The sequence below is a fragment of the Kwoniella newhampshirensis genome, chromosome 4 (genome assembly GCF_039105145.1).
Source record: "Kwoniella newhampshirensis strain CBS 13917 chromosome 4, whole genome shotgun sequence".
Lineage (NCBI taxonomy): Eukaryota > Fungi > Basidiomycota > Tremellomycetes > Tremellales > Cryptococcaceae > Kwoniella > Kwoniella newhampshirensis.
In genome coordinates, this window is record NC_089958.1 from 367,554 (window position 1) to 391,342 (window position 23,789).

The 23,789-nt window shown below is 50.6% G+C and overlaps 10 protein-coding genes across 10 annotated transcripts; 6 read left to right on the forward strand and 4 right to left on the reverse strand.

Annotated features, from left to right (window-relative positions):
- Positions 1-1,556: 1,556 nt before the first annotated feature.
- Positions 1,557-5,096, forward strand: IAR55_002137 (uncharacterized protein; the record flags this gene model as incomplete). Its single annotated transcript, XM_066945254.1, has 3 exons — positions 1,557-3,600; positions 3,668-3,827; positions 3,938-5,096. 3 exons carry the CDS (start codon positions 1,557-1,559, stop codon positions 5,094-5,096), a joined length of 3,363 nt encoding a protein of 1,120 aa, XP_066803943.1.
- Positions 5,097-5,188: 92 nt separating this feature from the next.
- IAR55_002138 (uncharacterized protein) lies at positions 5,189-7,211 on the reverse strand (the record flags this gene model as incomplete). Its single annotated transcript, XM_066945255.1, has 10 exons — positions 5,189-5,281; positions 5,387-5,654; positions 5,759-5,828; positions 5,898-6,028; positions 6,103-6,188; positions 6,255-6,331; positions 6,404-6,502; positions 6,691-6,792; positions 6,858-6,995; positions 7,094-7,211. The coding sequence occupies 10 exons, from the start codon at positions 7,209-7,211 to the stop codon at positions 5,189-5,191; spliced, it is 1,182 nt and encodes a 393-aa protein (XP_066803944.1).
- Positions 7,212-7,754: 543 nt separating this feature from the next.
- Positions 7,755-10,105, forward strand: IAR55_002139 (uncharacterized protein; the record flags this gene model as incomplete). Its single annotated transcript, XM_066945256.1, has 4 exons — positions 7,755-9,090; positions 9,149-9,500; positions 9,554-9,680; positions 9,794-10,105. The coding sequence occupies 4 exons, from the start codon at positions 7,755-7,757 to the stop codon at positions 10,103-10,105; spliced, it is 2,127 nt and encodes a 708-aa protein (XP_066803945.1).
- A 475-nt stretch (positions 10,106-10,580) lies between these two features.
- On the reverse strand, positions 10,581-12,311 carry IAR55_002140 (uncharacterized protein; the record flags this gene model as incomplete). The annotated part of the gene is made up of 5 exons (XM_066945257.1): positions 10,581-11,436; positions 11,508-11,768; positions 11,844-12,001; positions 12,061-12,123; positions 12,216-12,311. 5 exons carry the CDS (start codon positions 12,309-12,311, stop codon positions 10,581-10,583), a joined length of 1,434 nt encoding a protein of 477 aa, XP_066803946.1.
- A 406-nt stretch (positions 12,312-12,717) lies between these two features.
- IAR55_002141 (uncharacterized protein) lies at positions 12,718-14,085 on the forward strand (the record flags this gene model as incomplete). Its single annotated transcript, XM_066945258.1, has 6 exons — positions 12,718-12,826; positions 12,888-12,965; positions 13,028-13,185; positions 13,248-13,493; positions 13,547-13,960; positions 14,020-14,085. 6 exons carry the CDS (start codon positions 12,718-12,720, stop codon positions 14,083-14,085), a joined length of 1,071 nt encoding a protein of 356 aa, XP_066803947.1.
- Positions 14,086-14,792: 707 nt separating this feature from the next.
- On the forward strand, positions 14,793-17,231 carry IAR55_002142 (uncharacterized protein; the record flags this gene model as incomplete). The annotated part of the gene is made up of 2 exons (XM_066945259.1): positions 14,793-14,795; positions 14,856-17,231. The coding sequence occupies 2 exons, from the start codon at positions 14,793-14,795 to the stop codon at positions 17,229-17,231; spliced, it is 2,379 nt and encodes a 792-aa protein (XP_066803948.1).
- Positions 17,232-17,831: 600 nt separating this feature from the next.
- Positions 17,832-18,980, reverse strand: IAR55_002143 (uncharacterized protein; the record flags this gene model as incomplete). Its single annotated transcript, XM_066945260.1, has 3 exons — positions 17,832-18,017; positions 18,217-18,538; positions 18,601-18,980. 3 exons carry the CDS (start codon positions 18,978-18,980, stop codon positions 17,832-17,834), a joined length of 888 nt encoding a protein of 295 aa, XP_066803949.1.
- Positions 18,981-19,250: 270 nt separating this feature from the next.
- Positions 19,251-20,794, forward strand: IAR55_002144 (uncharacterized protein; the record flags this gene model as incomplete). The annotated part of the gene is made up of 5 exons (XM_066945261.1): positions 19,251-19,428; positions 19,550-19,784; positions 19,861-19,959; positions 20,049-20,397; positions 20,492-20,794. 5 exons carry the CDS (start codon positions 19,251-19,253, stop codon positions 20,792-20,794), a joined length of 1,164 nt encoding a protein of 387 aa, XP_066803950.1.
- Positions 20,795-20,906: 112 nt separating this feature from the next.
- IAR55_002145 (septum formation protein Maf) lies at positions 20,907-22,371 on the reverse strand (the record flags this gene model as incomplete). Its single annotated transcript, XM_066945262.1, has 10 exons — positions 20,907-20,982; positions 21,044-21,099; positions 21,155-21,223; positions 21,291-21,333; positions 21,397-21,433; positions 21,505-21,565; positions 21,657-21,763; positions 21,877-21,943; positions 22,022-22,126; positions 22,249-22,371. The coding sequence occupies 10 exons, from the start codon at positions 22,369-22,371 to the stop codon at positions 20,907-20,909; spliced, it is 744 nt and encodes a 247-aa protein (XP_066803951.1).
- Positions 22,372-22,688: 317 nt separating this feature from the next.
- On the forward strand, positions 22,689-23,641 carry IAR55_002146 (uncharacterized protein; the record flags this gene model as incomplete). Its single annotated transcript, XM_066945263.1, has 3 exons — positions 22,689-22,980; positions 23,095-23,183; positions 23,330-23,641. The coding sequence occupies 3 exons, from the start codon at positions 22,689-22,691 to the stop codon at positions 23,639-23,641; spliced, it is 693 nt and encodes a 230-aa protein (XP_066803952.1).
- Positions 23,642-23,789: the final 148 nt, after the last annotated feature.

Sequence of the window (23,789 nt, forward strand, 5' to 3'; positions counted from 1 at the left end):
TTCGTCGAAGACGCAACGTTTGAGAGAGCGTACCGCAAGCTTGTGCTAAGAGTGTGCGAAAGAGAGAAGAGGTCTTGCGATTCAAGACCTTGTTGAGGGTCCGAATGGAGTGATGAAACACGGGTCGTTGTATCCTTGGTTGGGTGATTTGACGTGTGATGGTCCGTGTCCTGTCCTCTTTGTTCGTGTTGTTGTCCTGTGTTATATCGTTTGTTCCTCTGTTTCTCCCCGCGACCCGTCTATTGAGTGTATGGTATATCGATGTTCGCTGTACGATTACAAATTCAGAAGATGGTCAAGAGTATACAGTCTGAATGGATGTCATGACGGTTGGGAATGTACATATATATGGATGGATGTTGATTGATTGTTCCCATTCATTCCATTACATTTATTGATGGATTTCGCTGCTGTACGCTCGGACCGCTCTCAGTCTCTCTGCTGTCAGTGTTTTTCGCAGACCGAGACACAACAAATCCGTACCTAGAATTCATCGATTTATCTTCCCGATCAGGTAGAAATCTGCCTTTTGTTATTGAGTTTCAGAAAAACATGCAAATGTCTAACGCGCGTTCTTTCTTACCGGCAAAGACGCGTCAAAGTCAGGAGAGGGTTTTCGTATTGTTTTTGGTTCACTCACCCGTTGGATAGACCTTGGATGATGCATCACCAGTCTCTAGGTCGATCATTTTGACTTAGCCTCGGTGAGAGGCGTACATGTATACAAACGCAATCCTATCGGTTGTGTATGCATTGATACATGTTCATGCCCAACGACAGACTGCATGCAGTTCATGTTTATCCCCTAGATTCACACTGCCACCCACAGACGGGAAGATGTTATGTGTTGTCTCTTGCATGTCTGATTCGGTCAACGGGTGACTACTTCACCGTCCATAGGATCACAACAGTCCGGGCGCTTGACACGGCCATCCTGTAGAATCTCGTGAACAACTCTTTGTCACACAGTGAATGAACCGTAGAAGCGCAGAAGACACTGTGTCGATGTTACTTGTCATCCCACTGTCGAAGAGCCAGGCCTGTCCCGCAGATCCGCAATCGTCTTCCACCTGCGTCGCAGTCAGAAGACACACCGATCCGCGGGCGGGTCTTTCGCTTGCAACAACCACACTTCATCGGCACATCAGCTGGAGATGGTTCTGATCCCTCTCGAAGGACCATATGTCACATGTCACAAATCATATTGACAGGCTTCATGATCGAGCTACAATCAGGCTACCTTGACAAGTCTTCTGTGACCAGAGCCGACGCAGCAATCGAAAGCTGTTGTCTCGGAAAAACCACGCGAGCGATAAGCTTAACACAACCTGAAACGAGCAAGATTTGTGGCGGGGTTGGGGTCGTGCATTAAATGGGTGTATCAGATAAATTGTGATATTCAACAAGTCGTGACGTCCGACTTCCGTCACATCGTCATTAGAGGACAGTAGTCCAGGTCACTTAACTTGCTTGACTTTCGGAACCGTACGAACCTGCCATCCCTTACCTGACTGATTGACCGCTGTGTCGAGTAAACAGTGAGAAGGTCATGAAAGATGGAGGACCTCCTCACATCTCTCCCAGATCCTTTGACCCCTGAACAAATACTCTCCTCATCGCCTTCCGACCTCAATCCGGCAATCTTACAACGATCCCTCGCTTCGATACCCGACACTGAGGTGATCGCGATATGTATCCAACTCATCCAAGCAGGCAATACCGAGGACATTCACCTGATACGTACCATAATAGAGATAGGACTAGCCAGATCAGGACCTGAGATCACTCGACTTCGGACCGAAGTGGGCGACGGTACCGAGGAGGATGTGAAGAATGTACTCGGTGACGATCTCCCTAGAGCCGAGGTGATCAAGGGGTGGACGCTCTTGCATGACGTCAAAGGTCGGCTGAACACTTTCGACGTTATATCTCCCCCCTCGAGTATAGAACCAGCACAAGCGTTAATTATAGAAACTCCCAATTCTGCGCATGTCGGCGATACGTCAACGACGGGAGTTCATTCAGAGGAAAAAAAGATGGAATTAGATGATCCTTGGGCAGAACCAGAGTCAATCGAAGGTGATACATCGCTCAGCTCCCCATCACCCCTCGACGATCCTTGGGAGGCCGCTGCTTCCGACAAGAAATCACCAGCACAATTTGATGCACCAAGGCTAGAAATCGAAACCACTCCTCCCCAAATCACCGCTCCTCCGCCTATACCATTGTCCACTTTCCTGATACAACCACTTCCAGTATCCGCACTTGATCTAGCCGCTTCCGCCTCCCTGTCCGCCTTATCGATCGTTTGCCAGAGACATCGAACCGAAATGTACCCGCACCGATTGGCGATACTCGAGACCATTCCGGGCTGGGTTTTACCTAGTGATCTGGAAGCCGAAGGCCTACTGTTGGGAGTGGGAGACGATGGTTCGGAGAAATGGATGTCTTCAGTCTCAAAGCTTGACCCTCCATCGAAGATCGGACAGCTCTTGACAACTTTGTATCTGCCCCCTCCACCGCCTTATCTTTCAACGCATAGAGAACTACTGTCTGCGGCTGACCTCAATCGATGGTATACGAGTCACATACTCTCCCTCGATTCTCTTGGCCTTCTCGACATCCAATTGGCGTGGGTGCAATATGGAGCCTCGCTTGGCGTACCGTCCCTGGACGAATTAGGGGAAGATCTCTCCCTGCTGTCGAGGCTAGTCTATGATGCGAATCTCACACCCGATCAACATGCCAAGTGGAATCTGACCTTCTGGCGAGCGGCTACCCAAGGGGATATCATCAATGCTTACCTTGCCAATTCAACCTCACCAAGCGTTGTAGGAGACATCAAACGACTCGTCATGCCTTATCTGTACGTGCTGGAAACACGCGCTGAACGGGCAGGTAAAGCCGACCCGAGTCTCATGGAGAGGTCATTACACGATGCGATCCTGTCACTTCCCTTACAGCTTGCTTTGCCTGTGTTTGAAGCGTCAAAGGCGACTATTCCGATTTCTGAAAGAATAGTGAAGAACGATCTCAACGTTGCTCGACTGGCTCTGGCATGTCTCTATGGATCAGAGGAAAAAGAATCGTATGTCTGGTCAACAATGTCTTCTATATTCGAGTGTCTCCCGGTATGGGAACTGAGCGGCTCAGATCCCGGATCCGATTCAGAACTCACTGCGACCACACTCGATTCGATAGCCACTTTCGTGAGACCAACCAGTGCTTCCGCTCCTCCACCTACGCCGAAAGATTTATTCCTTTTCTTCCATCCTCTCCCCTTCGCAAGTCTGTCAAGGGCATTAGATATCCTCGATGTGCATCTGGAGTCCGGCGAGATCTTGGCCAGGTGGAATGTGGCAACACAATTACGATTCTTGCTTCAGTCAAGTCGAAACTCGTCGGATCAAAAGGAATTGGCGGAAAAGATGGTCAGGAGGCAAGGATCGAAAGGTTTAGGTGAAGATGGGTGGAGACGATTGTGGGATGACATGGACAGACTAGGTGGGGGCGAAGATAGTTTAGTCAGAGGTGCATTAGGGATGTTAGATCTCAGAGAGAGGGGTCGGATCTACCTTGGGGGAGTGCTAAGTTCAGGTAGTAAGTATTTTTTCAGCTTCTTTTCTGTCGTTCCGATCGGCACAAGAAGCTGACAACAAGCTTGCAGATTTTGACGTGGCGAAAAGGATGATTAGAAGATTGCAAAGTGCGGGAGCTATTGACGACAAGATGATCGAAGAGGTGGTTTTGGAGACGTCGAAGGAGTTTTACGTCTCGGCGGACAGTGGAAATATGCATACCGGGGAGATGAAGCTGGCCTATGACTGGTGGGTTATCGGCGGTTCTCTCTTCCTTTGGGTTTCTGCCATCTTCTTTTCCTCTACGCTTCCACAACGCGTTCCTACGGTTCTTGGCTGATCTTGAAGACTACATACAGCCTCTCGGTTGGCCCCACCACCTCATCTATGACAAAGGAGAAAAAATACATCGAAGCGACCTCCCGGCTCGTCTCCTTTTCTTCGCTCGCCCTGTCTCCTCTCGAGATCCGACATACCAAAGATCCCTTATCATTGATCGCCAAAGTTCTCTCTGCGTCTGACGATGCGTATCGACATCCAGATCTCATGCTCGATATGGCTGACAAGCTCGGATGTAATGGCGAGTTGGAGAGGGGGCTGGTGTGGGGTATGATTGGTCGAGCATCGGAGAGAAAAGCTCATTGGGAAGCGGGGAAAGAAGCTCTCGAAGGGATGGTGGAGATCGTGCGTCAATTCGAGCGCGGTCGAGGACGATCCCGGCGGACTGGTGTTGGACATACTGGAGGGTCGAATTCGATATCCTCTATTCCCGACCGGAATACTACATGGGAATCGTCGAGTCTGGAAGCCAAACTTCGTACGGAAACCTGGCAATTAGCTCATGCATTAGCATCGGAATCCGATACTGCCGATACCTCTTCCAAGCTTTTATTCATAAACTACGCCCTGGAACTATGTCCCCCATCTTCGATACCGAGTATATTGGAGACGTTCCGAAAGGTAGAAAGTGGAAGGATTAAACTTGATTACGCGGCGAAACGAAGGAGGGTGGAAGGGATCCCTACGTCAAGCACAGTGACTCAAGCGGAACTTGCACCGACACTAACGACCGGCATCTCAACGATTCCAACGGCAGAAGAGAGAGTGTTAGGGTCGAGGACTGCTGCTAAAGCTGCCAAGTTGGCTTTGGGTCTAGGTGGGAGAATAGGTGGACTGAGAGGGACTCTGGGCGGTTCTTCCTCGCCGATCTTGGGAGGAGGATCGTTTGGCGTCGGTGGTGTGGGAGCGAGATTGTCAAGATCAATTTCCAGAGATACGAATCGGTCACTTGAAGAAGGTGGTAGGGGTGGAGAGAAGAATTCAACGAGGAGATCGTTGGATGATCCGAATCCGGATCTGAATCCGAATGGACATGGTGTGATTCCTAGAGAATTGTTTGAGGGTTTGGCAGGGGATGAAGCTGAACGTGTCAGGTTGGGAGCGAGGAGAGCGTTGGTCAGAGGAGTTGGATGGTTATTGGGTGCTGATGAGAGTGAGATCGTGGGCACGGATCGGTAGATGGCTTCGTTGTGAGGAATCAAGAAACGACTATACTCTGTACAATAACGTCTCATGCTCGCTGGCCAACACAAGGTACATTACTGCAACTATCATGTATTGTCGTGAAGACGCTCCATTGCTAGTCGTTCTGCCGCATCGGGTTTTGGTCCATAAGCTCTCATAGCGTGATCTGCACCTGCGATCTATACACACCAATATGCATCAGCCGTTGACTCCATCAGCGACTGAAGATCGTCTTGTCCCGTCCTCCCGTAGACCTGGAGCAGGGTATACTGAACTGCACTCACACTCTGTAAAAAATCCCTCAACCAAGCTGGTACCAGTCCCACTCCATCACCCATCAATCTCGCCGCTTGGGTATACCACGGTAATCTGATCGTCGTGCTCTCACCCATCTGCAGCGCCGATATGATGTGTTTGACGATAGTATGAGGTTGGAGAGGAGGACAGAGAAATCGCCATATTCGAGAGGTGGGTAATCGGATCTCGGAAAAGAGTCTCGTCTGGACAAACGATGGGAGGACAAGTGTGGTGAGGATAGCAGGTGTTTTGTATCTATATCATGAAGATCAGTCTCGAGAGATTTGGATATACGACTTGATGTGTGGATGCGAATGCGAAAGGCGGCCTGGTAGAGAAAAGGGAGAATATTGACATACCTATTGTCCAATTCGAAGCGTAACGACTGGTTCAGATTGACCAGAGCGGCTTTACTAGCACAATAATCCGCTGCGATGGTCGAATCTCAGCTCCGGATGCACACCCGCAAAAATGGGTCATGTGGAGAAACTGACTCACTCATTTGAGCCGCTCCCACCACTCCCAACAAGCTAGAAACAGTGACAATATGTCCACTCCCCTTCTTGATCATGGCAGGCAGGAAGGCTTTCAACACCCAGAAGTGAGCAAGAGTATTCGCTCCGAAAGTGCTATGGGAGTTGCGATTGCATCAGGACTTCACCATCCATGACCCCTCGGTCCTGAGATTGCTACTGCTACTGACTCAATGACATCTTCTTCGGTGAGGTCCAGTAAAAGCTTGCCCTTGACGACGCCGGCGTTGTTGACGATGATGGTAGGATCGCCCACCTGTAGATTGCGTCTTCAGTAGCGGTCGATCGCGCGGGCGTCATTCTCTTCCTTCATTGGACTCACTTCTTCTCTGACTCTATCAGCAATGGACTCGACTTGCTGGTAATCAGACACATCGCATATGTAAGGATGGATCTCGCCTGCGAAAAACGATCAGATTCATACTAACATCTCTCTCATCAAGCCAAGCTGAACCGAACCAGATCACCCACCATCCACCTCAGAATTTGGCTCGTCTTTCGTCAGGACTACGACCGGAACGTTGCGACTCGCGAGCGTCTCCGCTAACAGTGCGCCGATGCCAGAGCCGCCTGACTTCAATAGTCAGCGAAAAGTCTCGTATCGCCGTCGAGCCGGGTCCCGGAATGGTTGTTGTTGTACACCAGGAATCACACCCAGCCGGGAGCATCACATGAGATTGACTGGAGATGTCTTGTTTGAAAGCCACGAGGAGAGAGAGAACGAGGAGGAGAAGGAAGTCGGTATCGACAGCACATACCACCCGTAATGAGCACGATCTGCTCTTCCCAGTTCAGCTCTGGAGCAGCATGCAGCCGAAAGTATTGGCTCGCAGGAATTCGATCAGGGTAATTCCATAATCCTGAGAATCAGTGAGCGACCAGTCTCTTTTCCTTTGTTACTTCGCTGAACAAGAAGCTGACATACGGATGAGGTATACCAAGACGGTGCAGGTCGCGAAGTAAGATATATAAGGACGATATTCATCACTCCGAGGAAAGGCCAGGATTGGGACGATGACGTAGAACAAAATTGAAACGATGTATCCGTCCACAAATGCGATGACTGAGAGAGCGCATGTACCTGATCAGCTCGTTGTCTTGCGAACAGCCTCCATGTCCCTAGCAAGCTGAGGAGGAGGTCGAAGGGGAGTGAATACATACCGTCGTCAAGACTCAGAGAATTGCGGACATGGTGAGGCTGCCGGGGGGGTTTCTCCTCTTTCGACTCATCCCCTAGATGGTCCGAGACGGCCTCATCCTCTGATTCTGGCGAAGACATATCCGTCGAGAAACGTCACTCAACATCGGTATCATCCCATATTCTCTCGTTACACGTAGAGGGAAAGTGGATCTTACAAACATCAAAACGGACGGATCCTCGACCGACTGGACCTCCCTCCTCACACGCCTTCGATCACCCCCTCACGGCACATGGGAACAGTCTATCTCGGATAAGGTTTCTAATGGGATTACAACCTGTTTCTAATGGCTCATTACGATTCTGATTCGGAGCCAGGGATTCCCGCTCTCTTCCGCCCTGACTGATGAACACTTTACAAACTGCTCTAAAGTCGCGTCTTCCTTCTCCCTCACTGAACTGATTCAACGACTACGGTCATACTTGTACCTGTGAACATACAGCTCACTCCTGAGCTCACCCATCTGCCTTCTCGAGATCACGGATCTGTCTCCAGACGTGTGGATTCACAGGGAATCGGAAAGCTGGATCTTACCCAGAGGACGCAAACCAACTCTTCAGTTCCCCACCTTGTCACTGCGATACGACCTGTACCCGGATGCCCAGCGTGAACCCCTGACGAGGATGATACGACCAGCACTTCCAGATCTTGACACGGATGGCTGTCGTCTGCCCAAACGAAGACGGCGGCGGTATTTCAGCAAGCCATCCCAAGGAGCACCTCGCTCGATAGCTTCGGTACGATTAGACGATTCGCTTCATCCCCCACCGTCCCCCTCACGGTTACCCGCTCGAATACGGCGTTCGTCACCTAAGCTCTCCACAATCTTCCTGCTCACCACTCTCCTCTTCATTCTGCTTCCACTCGTGTCAGCTGCTCCACCATGTGTCCGTTTCGCAGATTACGATTCCATCAACCAGATGTTCATAGACGGCGGACCTGGTGCCAAAGTGTTATTATGCCCGAACAAACTGTACCGTCTTTCCGGTACGATCGTCTTCACAGCTGCCGACCAAGAATTGGCTACATACGGATATCCCACTGGATCAGAGCGAGCTGTGCTTCGAGTGGAAGGGAAAGACACCGCCACGGCAGTCCAGGGAGACTGTCGACGGTGTGCTCGGGTGTCTATCAGAAGTCTGGTCGTTGATGGGAACAGAAAGAAACTGGGTCGGATGAAGGATAGCGAACTTGCGACGGGATTGGTTGTGCTGGGTGGAAATGAGGGACAGAGCGTCAAGAACAGTCTCTTGAAGCATCCCAGAGGGTTTACAGCGATTCATATCAGGGAAGGAGACAAACTGAGTTGTACGGGTGCTGTCATTGAGAAGAATGAGATAGGACCTGTTGGCGAGGAGTACGATCCGGAGAAAGATGGAGACGATCCGGAGATGTCCCCTCTAGGTCGACCGCTCGCCGACGGTGTTTCTATCGCTTGTCGAGATTCGTTCGTGAGAGATAACACCTTCTACGACAACACGGACGCCGCGATCGTTATCTATTGTTCACCGGGTACTCTGATCCACGCAAACCATATCTTCGCGAGGACGTCTTCCGCAATGGCAGGAATATTACTGGTCGATTCGACGCCGTTCGATGGCGATTATACAGGAACAGTTGTCAGATCCAATATCATCGATGCCGCTACGAGATCGATACGAGTCGGAATCGGACTTGGATCGACTGTCTGGTCGGATGATACAGAAACGATCCTGAAGGGAGGAAGTGTTTTGGGTAATGGGCTTAAGGGGAGATATATGGGTTATGGTATCGCAGCTGCAGGATTGAAAGGATGGACAGTCAAGGACAATTGGGATGAAGCGAGACACGAAGGAAGGAAGAGCGCAAGATGTTTTGACGATCCGGTCAATCCTGATCCGGTCGGGTTACTGTACAACAAAGCGACTATCGAGGAGAGCACCTTTCAGTCTGGCTTCTTAGATCACGAGTTTCAGTATAGTATGTGCGAAGCTGTCTTCTCAGACATGAAAATATATGCTAAATCGCAGTCAACTAGTCGTCTGCATCGATGGCCTATACGACAAGGCCAACCCTCCGAAACTTCCTCCGAATCCTATCGACCCAGAACCCACACAGCCCGAACACGATGCAGAACGCAACACGGCCGAAGAGGCAAGATCGACGAGCCCTGAGGCTGAAGAGCCGGATGCCGATTCTGAAGCCCCGTCGACGGGTTTCGCGACGGGCTCAGAGGTGATGGATGATATCTTGGAACATTCACAGCAGAGGATGTTGGAAGCTATCGATCACTTGAATAGACGAGTTGATCTCCTGGCTGCCAACGTAAAGATTGACGGTGGGGACGACACACCGAAATCGCTCGGAGAGGTTCTGGATCCTGCTATGTCGTGAGTAGCGACGGATCCCCACAGAGAAGCAATGCTGATGTTCGATGACCCAGCGCGCATATGGAAAAACTACAAAGACGAGTGGAACACCTAGAATTCTCACAGCGAGGCCTACTAGAGTCAGCAGTCGGCGTAAGATCTGCCATTCAAGCTTGGGATCAAGAGATGGCTTCTGTAGCTGTGCGTTGTGAAGTCCCCACTGTTCTCTTTGACCCCTTGTTCCGGTCTTTGTACTCCTCTTAAGCCTATACTAATTTGGGTAAGCGTTGATACTGATGTGTTCAAACCCCCAGGAATGGCAATACGACATCTTACTTGACGTTCGACACAAGCTCGATCTTCATTCTTCGCCCTCAGATCCCAGTTCGCTAGACCACCTGCATGAACGAGACGGCGAAGGTCATGCCCATCCATCAATCGAGAGAGACGGTCTGAGATCGAAAAGTGAGAAAGCGAGGTTACAGCCCATCGGAGAAGGAGAAGGGGAGGGAGATGGGTGGGGTTGGTTAGGGAAAGTGGTCCTGATTCAGGGGATTTTGGTTTGCTTGATCTGGTCAGGTAGGAGGTGGTTGAGAAATAGGAGGGTGCATGGGAAGCTCTTATGAGCGAGGCGAGGGGGCCAAGCGGGGTCGTCCGCGACAGTCACAACGATTTTGAGGCAAAAGTGCGTCGAGATGACCAAGGCATTGAAGATGGGCGGTGTGGGGAAGTAGAGAGAGTATCAGTCCTGGACATTTTTGGGTGAAAGGACAGCAAGTGGGATCTGTTTCGGACGCACAGAATACAAGCATTGTAGCAGGTAAAAGGGGCGATCGTCACACACTATCATAACTACACTCGTATATAGAATAGAGCAGAGCCAGCGGGAGACAAAATAGATTAGCTCAACCAGCTTCTCTTCTCATGCATCCCGAATGAGGCATTATCTCCTAATAGATGCATCATCTAACCCATACAACAATGATCAATTTCCTGCTTATATGCAGTCCGTTCACGCCCAGACCGACTATTGGTACTTATCCAAGAATGATGAGCTTGATACTCCCACTTCCCTTCCTTCCAGATCTTCCGCACAATTCTCTATATCCGTACCGTTCTCCTTCTCGCTCCGCCCAGCGGTCCAGTCCCCATCCCATCTCCCATCCCTCCCATTTCCCTCTCCAACAAATCCCCTGCTCTCGCTTTCCCCTCTCTTCTCGAATCAGGTTCATCCCCTTCCCTCTCCTCTTTCCCCTTCTCTTCACTGGCCAAAAATCCCATCAAGTCCGGTGGGATTTCCTGCATCTGGACACTCGGTGCTCCGCCGAGATACCGCAGTTTCTCCCTGATCGTCACCCTGATCCTTTCTAATGATTGTCTCGTATTGAGATTCTGTATCTTTCCCGTCAAGGGAGGATGTAGTTTGTAGTCTGGTGCGAAGAATTCGTAGTAATTGTTGGAAGGAAGTTCGTCCGGTAGAGCTGATCCTGCAAGAACACCGGTTTCGTACGCCCAACATCTCGCTACTGACGATTGTCGATATCCCCCTCCTCCAAGGACGAGTAGCGGCAGATCGAAAGATTTGATGAACCTGACACATTCACCATGTGCCGCGATGGAGAGGTTGAATGTTCCTAATCTATCGCAACCGAGTGAGTCCGCACCGCATTGGAGGACGATGGCAGACGGCCGGAACGTCGTGATGGTAGGCTCCATCACAGCTTTGAATAGTGAGATGTACGATTCGTCGTCGATCCCGTCTTGCAAGGGCACGTTGAGCGAGAAGTATTTGCCAAGGTCAGATCCTATTTCGGATAGGTTGCCCGTCCCAGGGAAGAAGTCGGCGGCGTACTTGTGGAATGAAACAGTGAGGACTCGGTTTGAAAGATAGAAAGCCTCTTGCACACCGTCGCCATGGTGTATATCGATATCAATGTAAAGCACACGCGGGTGATGCCTAATACAAAGAGACTGGCGTCAGGCTCTGTCTTGAAGCGACGCCAGATACCCTGGACTTTCAGGACTCACCGTAACAGCTCCAAGATACCCAAGACGATATCATTGACATAACAAAATCCGCTTGCCTCCCCCTTCTTGGCATGATGCAGTCCACCACTCCAATTGATGGCGATATCGGTACTTCCAGCTGTCAGTTTTCGAGCGGCCGCCAGTGATGCTCCCGCATATTGTTGACAGAATGAGAAGAGATCGTGAAAGATGGGACAATCGTCTCCTACGTTGAATTTCGTCCAATCGCGAGTGAGGTTCTGTGCGTTCTTCGGCGTGACTCTACAAAGAGGTTTGAAGGCTCAGTGTACTTTCCACGGTCCCATAAGATAATCTTTGGAACGAGACGACACCTACCGTTTGAGAAAATCGACGTAATCCGCATCATGAAATTCTAACAATTCCTCCTCTGTGGCCCGTCTTGGCGCATGCATCGACATCTTCTCATGCAGTCCGTATCCCAACACCAGCTGATTTGTCAATTCCAATCGATGTGGTCGCATGGGATGTCGTTCCTAATCATTGATCGTCAGTAAAGCTTGAGCGAACCACAACAGAATCTGCGGAGGCTTACACCATAATGATAGTTTCCGACATCTTTGGGATGGCAGTACGCGACTCTGGGAGCAGAGTGTGCCTACAATGAGATAGAGGATAGAGAGTCAGACAGTCTTCTCCTGCTAATGATCCGCTCAAACCGCAGGGGGGTCGAAGAAACGGTCGACATACCCTCACGATACCGTCCTCCGTTTCTGGGATTGATGCAGCACGCCTATCGTAAAAGAAGGGACTTTCAGAGAAAGTAGGGTAATCAACGAGTGTCATCTTAGCATATCAATATCAAGAAAGGTCGTAGAGGAGCAAGGAGCAAGATAGGTACGCTGCCAAAGTGTGCGTGTACTGAATGACAGAGCAGATGAAGGAGGAGGGTCGAAGTATAATTGAGAACGAGGAGAAAGAGTGAGAGAGTGAAAGAGTGAAAGAACCAAGTAGGAATGTTTTGCCACCTAAAACGTCGAATTGGTTATGGTATTACGTAAATACGGTAACATCTTCTGTCCTACTTTACCGGGCATTCCTCTCTTTCTCTATTGCAGCAACAAGTCATAATCATAACAGACACCTTCTCGCATCGTTTCTTGAAGCATACGCCCTTGTAGGAGGGAACAGCTGGATCGAGGGGGGGGCACGGAAGACGTGTTTCGTACAGTTCTACGGTGCCAACTACAAGATGGACCAACCTATCGCTTCTTCTTCCCGCCAACCTGCCGTCGAACATCCTGGACAGGGCGAAGAATACGCTCGTCTGTCTTTCCAACGAGCGTCCCAAGCTCAGATGCGTGAGCCTCTTGAGATGTGGACCGACGGTTGACTGAGCTGACCCAAAAGCTCTCCACACAGTCAGAGCGCATCAACGAGATTCGTCTCAGATTCATCGATTGACCGACCTCGTCTCGGAGATACTTAGATCAATAGCGGGTGAGTCGGCACGGCACCTCGAGGTATGAGTCAGCGAGCTGCGCTGACGGCTCTCGGACTAGGCACAAGATGGCTAGCTCATAAGCAGACAGTAGTAGATCTGCTTGTCAAAGCGATTTATCTCACTTTGACATTCGGGAGAGGGAGTCAGACACTCGGAGAAGAGTACACGGACATTCTACCTTACTCTACTCGTAGAGGCCGGTCACCGTCCCAGAGGGTAAGCCGGCTGCCAGAAGTCGCTTCATTTCTCCACCAGCTGCTAGATCTAATCCCAAACAGCGTCGGCTCTTGACTGTCGTCTTCCTGCTCTTACCTTCCATCATCAACTCGCCTACTTCAGCGGCATATCTGCGGAACAGCACTTCAGATTCTGCCTCATCGACAAGATGGAAAGATGCAAAAGTGAAGCTGTTGAACTTCCTTGAATCACCTGTAGGAAAGAGCCTGCCGGAGATACATATGATAGGATTTTTGTTCGGAGGGAGATTTTTCGAGTTTGGAAAACGGTTGACTGGCATCTCATATGTAAGTTTGATCATGTCAACTATTCACACCACTGACGCGGTACCATATGATAGATCTCCACACTCCCCACATCTCCTCCGGAGCAACAAGCGCCGTCTTATGAGCCTCTCGGTCTCCTCATGCTCTTGCCATTCCTCTATCGCTTCCTTCCTCGCCGGTCATCAACCGATAACCCATCTACCGTAGAGAGTCACGCCATACCTACCCCTGTGAAAGACGACATACTACCCCTTTCCCCACCCCTGAATCCCCCGCTCACTCCTGAGCAGACCGTTCTTCTCACAAAAGACGGGAACACGTACGATCAAAGCAACACTTATCTCAGTGCAGAAGCATTGGCTCTTCCTGAACGTCAATGTACTTTATGTCTAGAACCTAGAGGGACCGGCGAAGGTAGTGGTGGGACAGTAGCCGTGACGGAATGCGGTCATATCTTTTGCTGGGGATGTCTGGGAGGGTTAGAAAAGGTCAGTTTCATATGCTTGCGCTTACGGTAATGATATCCTAGCTGACCCTGGTCTATCAGCTGGAATGTCCGTTGTGTCGACAAACACTGAGGATGGAACGTCTCGTGGCAGCTTACAACCTGTGACATCGATTCGCACCATGCATGGGTGTATGTAATCGTCACTTTGGTTCCTCTGTCTCAATAATCTTCCCGTGCATGCATGCATCCTACCCGGCTGTTCCTGGTCAGACAGCACGCACGTTGAGAGTGGTGATGGTGATGGGATGATGCAAAGAAGGATGTGACTGACGAATGGAAGGAACATATCAATCCAGCCACCGTATTCAGTTAGATCTCCCACACTGCTCTCGCGCGACTGACTTGCTGGATGGATGGATCAAAGGGAAAAATCCCTGAGAAAGCAAATGTACAACAAACAGGGATAAGGAGCTGTTTGTCTCATTTTGATTGTTCAAGTAGTCAGACAGCTTTGCTCTGTCACCTCAACAGATATAGAAAAGCAGTACCATAGCATAGCGAGCAAGCAACGAGACGAACTGTAAAGCGATTGTCATTGACCACGACGAGACGTTCCAAGAACAAGACAAAGCCACGACACCAACGACGCAGTGAAAAAAAGAAAGGAAGGAACAGAAACAGGAAAAGGCTGGAGGTTGTTTATCGAATTGTTTGCCTGACGTCCCGGCCTGAGAACAACTGTCATACCTCATCTTTCTCGATCCACAACAACCATCCTCATCAGCAGCACTCTGCACTCCATTCCGGTCCAGGAGCGACAGCTTGCGTCCCGAGCAGCTATCCAGCAATAGTCCAGAGCGACGCCGGACAATATGGTATGTTCTTGGTCCGCTGAACCACACCTAAAGTAGCTTACCTCATCGACCTTGTTGTAGTCCCGGACAGCCACTCCTCAAACACCTGACCCGGCGACGAGATACCCTTCCTCACTATCTCATGCCCCTTCGGGCGGTCCATCTCGTCCGCCTCGTTCATACCCCACACCGTCCATCGACTCCTCCATCGCTTCACCCCCTTCTTCGTCCTCCGTCCCGTTACACGAGTATTCCTCTCTGGCGGACCTGCTTCAACAAGCGGGATACAAGGAGACTCGGGTGTACACACCTGAAGCGGAGAAGGTACGCAGTCGTATCAGAAGAACGTTGGACGACGAGAATGAGGACGAGGTGAACGCCTTGTATGGGACATATGGTTTTGATCGAGTACGAAATACACAGCCTTCACATCAATTACATCAACATGTCACCGAACCCAGTCTACCTCTCAAACGATCAACATCCATCCTCCGTTCTTTGGCACTGCAAGACGCGACAGAACGAAATGCCGCCTCACCTCTGGTCACATCGGTCGAAACGAGCGGATCAACACCCGATCATTCATGGTGGGCGTCCGCCTGGGGCAAACCAACCAAGATCACATCGCCTGACGCTAAGAGTGTGGCATCTCTCGAAGCATCCACTTCCATCGAAGTCGGATTAGGTCTGGCGAAAGGAGGGGAGGGAGTGAGAAGGGTTCGATCGACATGGGAGATTCAAAGGAATCGCCCTAGAAGAGCAGGAACAGACTCGCCTCCTCAAGAAGAACGACCGCCTCTTCCCAGAATACCTAGCTCGCCCCATGATACCTTCACAGCTTCCGCTGCCGGTTTTACACCCACGAAGACAGTCGCCAGACCGCTTGACAAAGATCTGTTCTCCTCGCCTCCTCCACCACGGGCCCTCGAAGAAGACGCATACGGGTATTGTCCCCTGCCAGAAGATTACGAGGCCGAAAGTACCGAAGACGAAGCCTTGTACGATATGGGTATCAACGATTATACCGATGTTTATTCGCTCGGTTCTTCAGCCGGTTCAAGATCCGTATCAACCACGGAATCCGAAAGGAGTAGGACACCTAGCGAGGATAGGGCAGAAAGGGGGATTCAGCAATTCGAGGACGATTTGTTGGATGAAGTCAATGAAGTGGGGAAAAGAATCATGATAGGAGCAGTGGAGTATGATGAGGAGTTGGAGATCGAATCGCCTCCTGAGCATTTCGTTAACCTTCCTACCGTGGAGCATCAAGCACCGACAGAATCGGTCTCTACAGTGAATCTCCCGGCGCCTCAAGCGGTGTCAGATGAGGTCTTCTCAACCCCCGCAGAAGAACCTCTGAAAAAGCCTACCAAGTATGGTGACAGAGCGACCAGGTTGCGGATAGCGCATTCGACACCTGCTTTGAGACAAGCTGCGACGCCCGTTCCCCCGCTTCCCGAGGGATGGCTTGGATCTATACGGAATGCTCTGCTGGGCAACAGGCCCGCCTCCTCGACTTCTCTGTACCCTCAACCGCCACCTCTTCCAAGCGTTTCGGTCTCTCGTGCCCCGATCGCCATATCGCCTATCACTCCCGCATTCCCAGCCCTGGTCACAGCCACACCTGTCATCTGCGACTCCACATATACTGAAGCGGAAGACCTGCCTCCCATCCCTCCCGCCAAGCTCGACAGAGCTCATTCCGGTCCGGTTCCGACTCTCGCCTTGAGATTACGTCCTTCACTAGCCAAGCTGCGAGATGCAGTTTGGGGCAACACGATGCCGGTTGAGATAGATGATGGCACAAGCCCTGTTCTCAGTCCGAGATTGGACTGGGTCAGGCAAGGCGAACAATTTGCAGGGTGGAGTCCGGCGAGAAATAGAGGAGAAAGGGAGATTACCCGAGACCCGCACGAGGGCAGCGTTGACGCATTATTTGGCACAACACAGCCAAAGGCGAAAGAAACCGAGATCGATTACACGAAATCGTTTTTCTACAAGCCTCAAACACCTCCCAAACATAGTTCCTCCTCTGTCTCTGATGCTACAACCGGTTCTTCCTCGACCTCTTCAGCCAGCGGTTGTTCTCAAACGGGGGACCCTGAAACGCCTCGAGCACCAGCCCTCACAGCTCGAAAGCAGCGGTCCATCAAATCTCTTCGAGCAGCACTTTTACTCCCAGTGGCTCCCAAAACCGTCCCACCAATCCCCGCCATCCCAGCTCATCTCGTCTCGACACCGAAGAAAATACAGAACCCAATGGTACCACCAGTATTGGCCATTCAGAGTCCTGGAGCTTGGGAACCCAGAGAATTAGTTCTGGAAGGTGAGGAGTGGGATGCGAGAGATGGTGTGGCCCCTGGAGATTGGGGCAGGAGAGGAAGGGGATCGAGGAGAGGGAAAGGAAGTAGTGGATTAAGAAGAAGGAAGAGTGGCAAGTCTTCCTTACGAGATTAGGTCTGGCGGTCGGAAACGAGTGCAGGGCAAAAGTGCCGGAACAGGAAGAAGGAGCATAAGGGTGATCGGAATGAAGAAAGATTGTGTATCAGTGTCAGTCTGTATTCACTCATCTCGTCTCATTGACCAAAGGACAATCAAGCATGGTGTCGTACTATTCCTTTCTTATATCATACGTTCCCTTTTACCTTTTTTTCTACTCGAATCAAGCAATCGTCCATGTTTTGGGCAAAAACCAAGCAAAGCACTTCTTCCCGTCTCCTATTTTATGTCTATTAATGCGTGATCTATTTGGTCTTTTCATGTCCCGGACGAATGTGATGATATCCATGTGTTACGAGTATGGCAGAGTCGAGCCATGACCGAAAAAGAGACGGCCAAGTGCGTGCTCGTCATCGTCCTCTGTCTTCTAAGTGTATTTATTGCATGAATCTAGACGATCGAGAACAGTCGGTCGATTCCCTCATTCCTCATCTGACAACCGACATGACAAACGACATGACCACGGCTTACTTATATTCAATTTACAACAAAATTTCCGATCCACCCAACGCCCACCCCCACCCAGCCCTCGATCAATCTCCACGATACGAGGCATACTCATCGTCTCCCTCCCGCTCCCCCGCGGCCAGTGCCATTACCGGTCCCAAACGCACCGGCTCTTCTCTCGCCCACTCTGTCCAGGAAATCCTGTTTATCGAGAAAACCGCCGTTCCTTCTGTTGGCGGCTAGCTCGTCGGACAGGTTGGTAGATGAGGATGTATGTGATTTCCAGTCCATTTGTGACTGTAGAAGGTGTAATGCAGTTTGTCAGTAACTGAGTCGATGCCAAGATTATGTTTCTGGGTTTCGGAGCCTCCGATGAGATCAAGAGGGTTCAGAAGAGAGGAAGATGGTGTGAAGCGTTGCCACAGAACCCTCCCAAGTGAGCTGTTCATTGCTCACGCAACCGGGAACGAGCGAAACCAATTGACACCTTACTCACCTTCTCCAGCGTGGTCATCTTCTTCCCCTTGTCCAACGCCGCTGACATCTGTTCGAGCGATTGACGAGGTTTGCGACGCGGCGGCGGACCTTTAGGTCTTGGGGCGATGATCTCGGGTTTCCGGACTACAGTGCTAGGTATTGAAGCGCTGGGAGATTGACCGTAATCAAGAGCGGTAAGGTGGGTATTGCCCTGGGTCGATGGTGGAGGTACTGTACTCGCTGAAGGATCATCTCCAACCGTTTCTGTCGCGTGAGGTTCGGCTTGTCGAGCGAGATACGCTACCACTTCGGGATCCGAAGCAGGCAATTTGACCGTCTCACTGTCGCGTCGATCCCCATCATCAGCTAGATCTCGATCGAATCTATAAGATATATAGCTCACTATATCGTCTTCCCTGCGAATCTCCTCGCTCGTCTGATCTCCACCATCTGATCTCCCTCCTTCTTCCCTCCTCCATCACTCGAAGTAGAGGGTCCCGCCATCTCAGCTTTCAACCTCTCATACTCTTCCCTCGCCCTTCTCCGTCTCTCTTCCACCTCATCGCCATCTTGATCTAGTTTCGCCTTCTCCTTCTGGAATTCGTCATCGTCAGACCCTATTTCCGAGTCGGAAGAAGTGGTTGTTGCTGATGATGAGTGGGAGCCTTCTCGGGGACGTTTCTTGCCTTTTGGTTTTGGTTTTGATTTGGTTTTGGGTCCGGTCGGGACGAAATCGCCATCTGATTCGTCGGATGCCAAGTCGGCTGTGAGGAGTGTCGACATGATGGGCTAAGTGACCATTGGCTGGAGAGTATTGTGTTGTAAGCTGTAATGTTGAAATGGACGACTTCTGTAACTTACTTCAGCCGGCAAGCTCGAATGGGCCTCCTCGAGGATACGTCACGTGACTCGAGATAGTATCGCAGAACGCGTTCTATGACCTCTTACATCTATGGTCCCTCTTCGACATCCATATCTCTGACAGAGATCACTGTCCCCTTTCCAGTCTCCCGAGCTCTGCTTTGTGATCAGAAGAAGAGAACGATAGGAACCATGCCGAGCCATCAGACCATCCTGATCGTTTCGATCCTCACCCCTGTCCTTCTCTACATGCTCATCACAAGATTCACGACCTCCACTTCCTCCAAGTCACCTCAAGTCCCATCGCATGATTCAGGAAGAAGACCGGCGTTCAGACAGAGATTGGTAGCTGTTGGTGATTTACATGGTGGTGAGTGCGACTTGTCCCTCTCTGGCAAATATGTACAAAGTGTGCCATCGAGTGAACCATTCAGCTATCTGCTCTGCTCTAGCTCAGACTATAAGCTCAAACAAAATACCTTACCTCGCAGATATCGACAATGCTCGCAAAGTCTTGCGTATGGCCAAGATCATCGATACCGATTCTCGGTGGATTGGAGAAACAGATATCCTCGTCCAGACGGGCGATATAGTGGACAGGGGAGCTCATGCCAATGAGATTTATCGAATGATGCAGAGCTTGAGAGGTCAAGCGGCAGGAGTGGGCGGGAAGGTTGTCAGTATATTGGGCAATCATGAAATCATGAATGCGATAGGGGACTGGAGGTGAGTTTGGTATGCCTCTTGTCACAATCGTGTGCTTGTTGATTTACGGTGCTATTTTCTGGATCCCCTACCGCAGATACGTCACGAAAGACGACATCAAGGCGTTCGGAGGAACGAAACAGAGACAAGCGGATCTATCTTCAGAAGGGTGGTTAGGTCAAGAATGGCTAGCGAAGTGTGTATTGATCGACGAGTGACTCTCGGGATGTCTTTCGCTCATCCTGTACCCGGCTGTTCGGTGAGCGCTGATCATTGGCTCTCCAGCTACTCTGTCACTGCTCTGGTACCACTCTCTCCTCATCCTTCCTCACCCACTCTATCCTTCACTCACGGATCCCTCCGACCCTCATATTCCCATCTTACACCTTATCCATCCGCAATCAATGCTCTCGGTCATTCACTTCTCACTAAAGCCTTGACACCGCCTCTCGCTCCCCCTTACCCACCTAATCCGTACTCTGGTCTACCAAAGGGAAGCACGCATGATGAGGCAGAACTGTATGCCGAAGGGGGACCTTTGTGGTGGCGTGGTCTGGCAGATAGGGGAGAGGATCAAGTCTGTCCATGGGCTGAGGAGTTGAAGGGAAAGATCGGGGCGAGGAGGATCATAGGTGTAAGTGATCATAGAACGTTCACCATCTTGGCTGGCGACCAAACACCGGCCTCGAGAATCTGATGCTTACTTGAGTCCTTTTTCGATCTTGCAGGGCCATACACCGAACTTTGAGAAGATCGTAGCGAGATGTAATGCCTCGGTCATCATCATCGACACGGGAATTTCGTCGGCTTACGGCGGTGTTCTTTCCGCTTTGGAAATAGTATACACCCTCACACCTCTGGATGTACCAAAACACGATGGTCATCGACAAGACCCTTTGATGGTGTCGAACAACGTCACGATCACTGGCGAGGAGCTAAGGGGGCGGTATCTGGAGAGGGAAGAAGTACATGCGATCTATGAAAAGAGACGGAAGTGGATCGCATTAGAAGAAAGGGAAATTACACTTTGATCACAATTTATACCTGGCATCTTGGCATAACGCAGCATTAACGTGACACTTTGGCATTGTATGCATTGATTTCGGTCCGTCTGATCTTCAATCTATGTGGTTGACCTACCCTTCATTGCCAAGCTTCGTCGAACACTCCGTCCTCGTCTAATTCTGATAACCATCGCCAGAAAGGTGCGGACGGGAAGCTGCCAATCCCAGTTGGATCAGCCAAGGTGAACGAAGTTGTTTATTCTGCCTCACACTCACCCGACGCAGTTGTCGTAATTCCCATCTATACGCTCTATGAGTATCCCTCCTAGTCCCTATCGATAGAATCAGTGGTCGTCCTAGGAAAGAGTAATGCTGCACTGTACCCACCTGAATTGCGAACCCTCCAGCCCTATCTAAACCTTCTTCTGAATCGACATATGCCTGAATGACCTCGTTCTGTAACAGTAAGACGTCAAATGTTGAGCTCTGTGCTCCGCAAACACTACGAGGCACCAAAGCTCACCGAATTGTCGTAAAATTGAACGAGAGAAGAACATGAGATAGAGCTAGTAGGAACATTTCTCGTTAGTTGCACTGAGAACGAGACCTCGTCTGACGAATGGACGTACTGGACTTTGAATCCTGGTGCTTCGATCGATGGGTATACTGCACATGAATAAGAATTCTGTCAGCTTCCAATGACCGAATGTTCAATGAGAGGGTAAGAAATAGCTGACCTATTGTAACACCCGTGATAACCTCGCATTCTCGTCCCGCCATCAAACCCAGGATCTTCGCCTAATCATCGAGGGGCCGCGATACGATATCAGCTATGCTCTTCTCAGACGGACGAGAGATTGCAGGTGACAGCTGGTGGAGATCGCCTCACCTGATCCTCTTTGTTGATTGGCTTTTCGAGGACTTCAGACACTTCGCCGTGAGCCGAACCGCCTTCGGCTGTGTCTTTCTCCGGGGGGAAAATGACGACGGTATCGGCTGCGAGCACGAACAAGTATGTAAGCCCGTTGATAGAAACACAGAGGGATAGTTGCACATGGTGATGAGCCGTTGACGGCCTTTGTACGGGATTATCCAGCACTAACGCTCACCAGAAATCACTAAATCAGGAGGATCACGTTCGTTCTCCTTGACCAATCGCTCGTACACTTCCATAGCCTGCGACGTGGATCAGTCACTCGAGACGATGGCTACACTATTTACCGCAATTTTCGGTCTGGGGCAAAGGCCACTCACCTTCTCTGCACCCGTGGCTATTGGGTAATCGGCCAAATTGCCCGCGAAGCGAGAATGTGGAAGATCCTCGGCGAACGTGGAGGGTACAATCTCAGGATGTAGTCCCTATATAACGAAGGACCGAAGTATGAGCTCGTCAGCCACTATACTTAGGAAGGCTGTAGATGTTCGTGTGCAAGGGCAGGGAAGGAAGGAATGCTTGGACCCAGTGAAGCAGAGATCCTCACCGCCGTCGCGAGAATATCTTTCCGTCTCGGACTGGCTGATGCGAGGATGATCCGACGATTGGCGAGCTTCTTGAAGATGGGGAGGGAAAGGGCGGTAGGCGCGACAGGGTTCGGTCTGGACATTGCGTATACAGGCTGCGATCGTGCTGCTGCCAGTTTAATGGCATTCGACGAGCAGAAGTGATTGAAGATGGGCTGCGTACAAAGGATGGATGTTCAAAATGGTTGATATCTCTTGTTTTGAGTCAGGTTACATGTCGTCGACAAAAGTGGAGGTCAGAACGACAGAAGTCCCGATGACGTTCAACAATAATTTCCGATTCATCTATATCTTGGACCACATCTCGACATATCAAGCATACAGAGCAACACTTACAAACAGCATTCGCAATACGAAAAGCCGATTCACGCTCCCGACACCACGTACGAATACTACAAACATGGGTTCTTCATCCTCGAAAGCTGTCCGAAAGCTACCTACTGCCTCCACCCTTTCCCGATCTTCACCTGCGACTCGAGCCCAACCGCCCCCTCCTCCACCTCCTCCCGAGTCCGAAGTCCAGCCGATCCAGGATACGCAAGAACCGGCGGGTTCTCGAGCGAGTGCGAAGCTTGTAGAGAAACCAGCATGGCGTGAGAGCAGTATGGGAGGACAGAGTAGGAGAGCGAAAGAGAGTCCCGAGGTGATGGGTGGGATGGGCAAGGTCCATTTCAGTGGAGAGAAAGATGATGGTGAGTGGGGTGTCTTGATTCGACAACGGACCTCTGTTACACTTTCGAAAAATGTGGGATATGGAGCTGATCGTTTGTCTCGCTTTCTGTGATTGTCCTCAACTTGCCTCTCAGGTATACGAAAAGATGCCATGGATCCGCAGTTCATCAAGAATCTCAATCTGTTGGGACCAGTAGAGATACACGATGCTGGGAAATTCGTGGTATGTATTCGGTTGATCTTCCACTCAAGTCTGTCGTCGTGACGAACAAATAAGCGCAGCGGCGTGCTTTTGGGACCGAAGTCGAATTCGAACGATGAGCATTCACTGACATTTGTTCCGTCTTTGGTTGTCGATCACTCTTACAGCCCGCACAAGCCCAACGTACGCTCTCCTCTCGTCACGAGGAGCTCACCTCACCCACGGCCTTACCTCCCCCGAACCATCTCTCTGTCCCTCTTCTCATCTCGTTACTAGACAGACTCAAGACCGTCCCGAGGGGCACAGACCCTACTACAGTGTATAAGGAGTACGGGATGCAAACGGGTCAGATCGAAGAGCTGAGGCGATGGGTGAACAGCGTGAGCGTGAGCGAGGAAGATGATGTGCGGGTGGAGGATGGCGAGGAGATCAGGGAGATGAAAGCGGTCTGGGTGGGAGGGTTACCGATGAGGTCGTAGATGAATGATGGGAAGTGGCTTTATCTGATCGAGGGTGTGTATGTGGCAAGGCAAGACCTGTGGGCAGTTGTGAGGAGGAATCGAATCCTCATATAGTGCACAGATTGTCAATAAGCTTCGATCTGAAGATCAGATAATTTAGCACTAT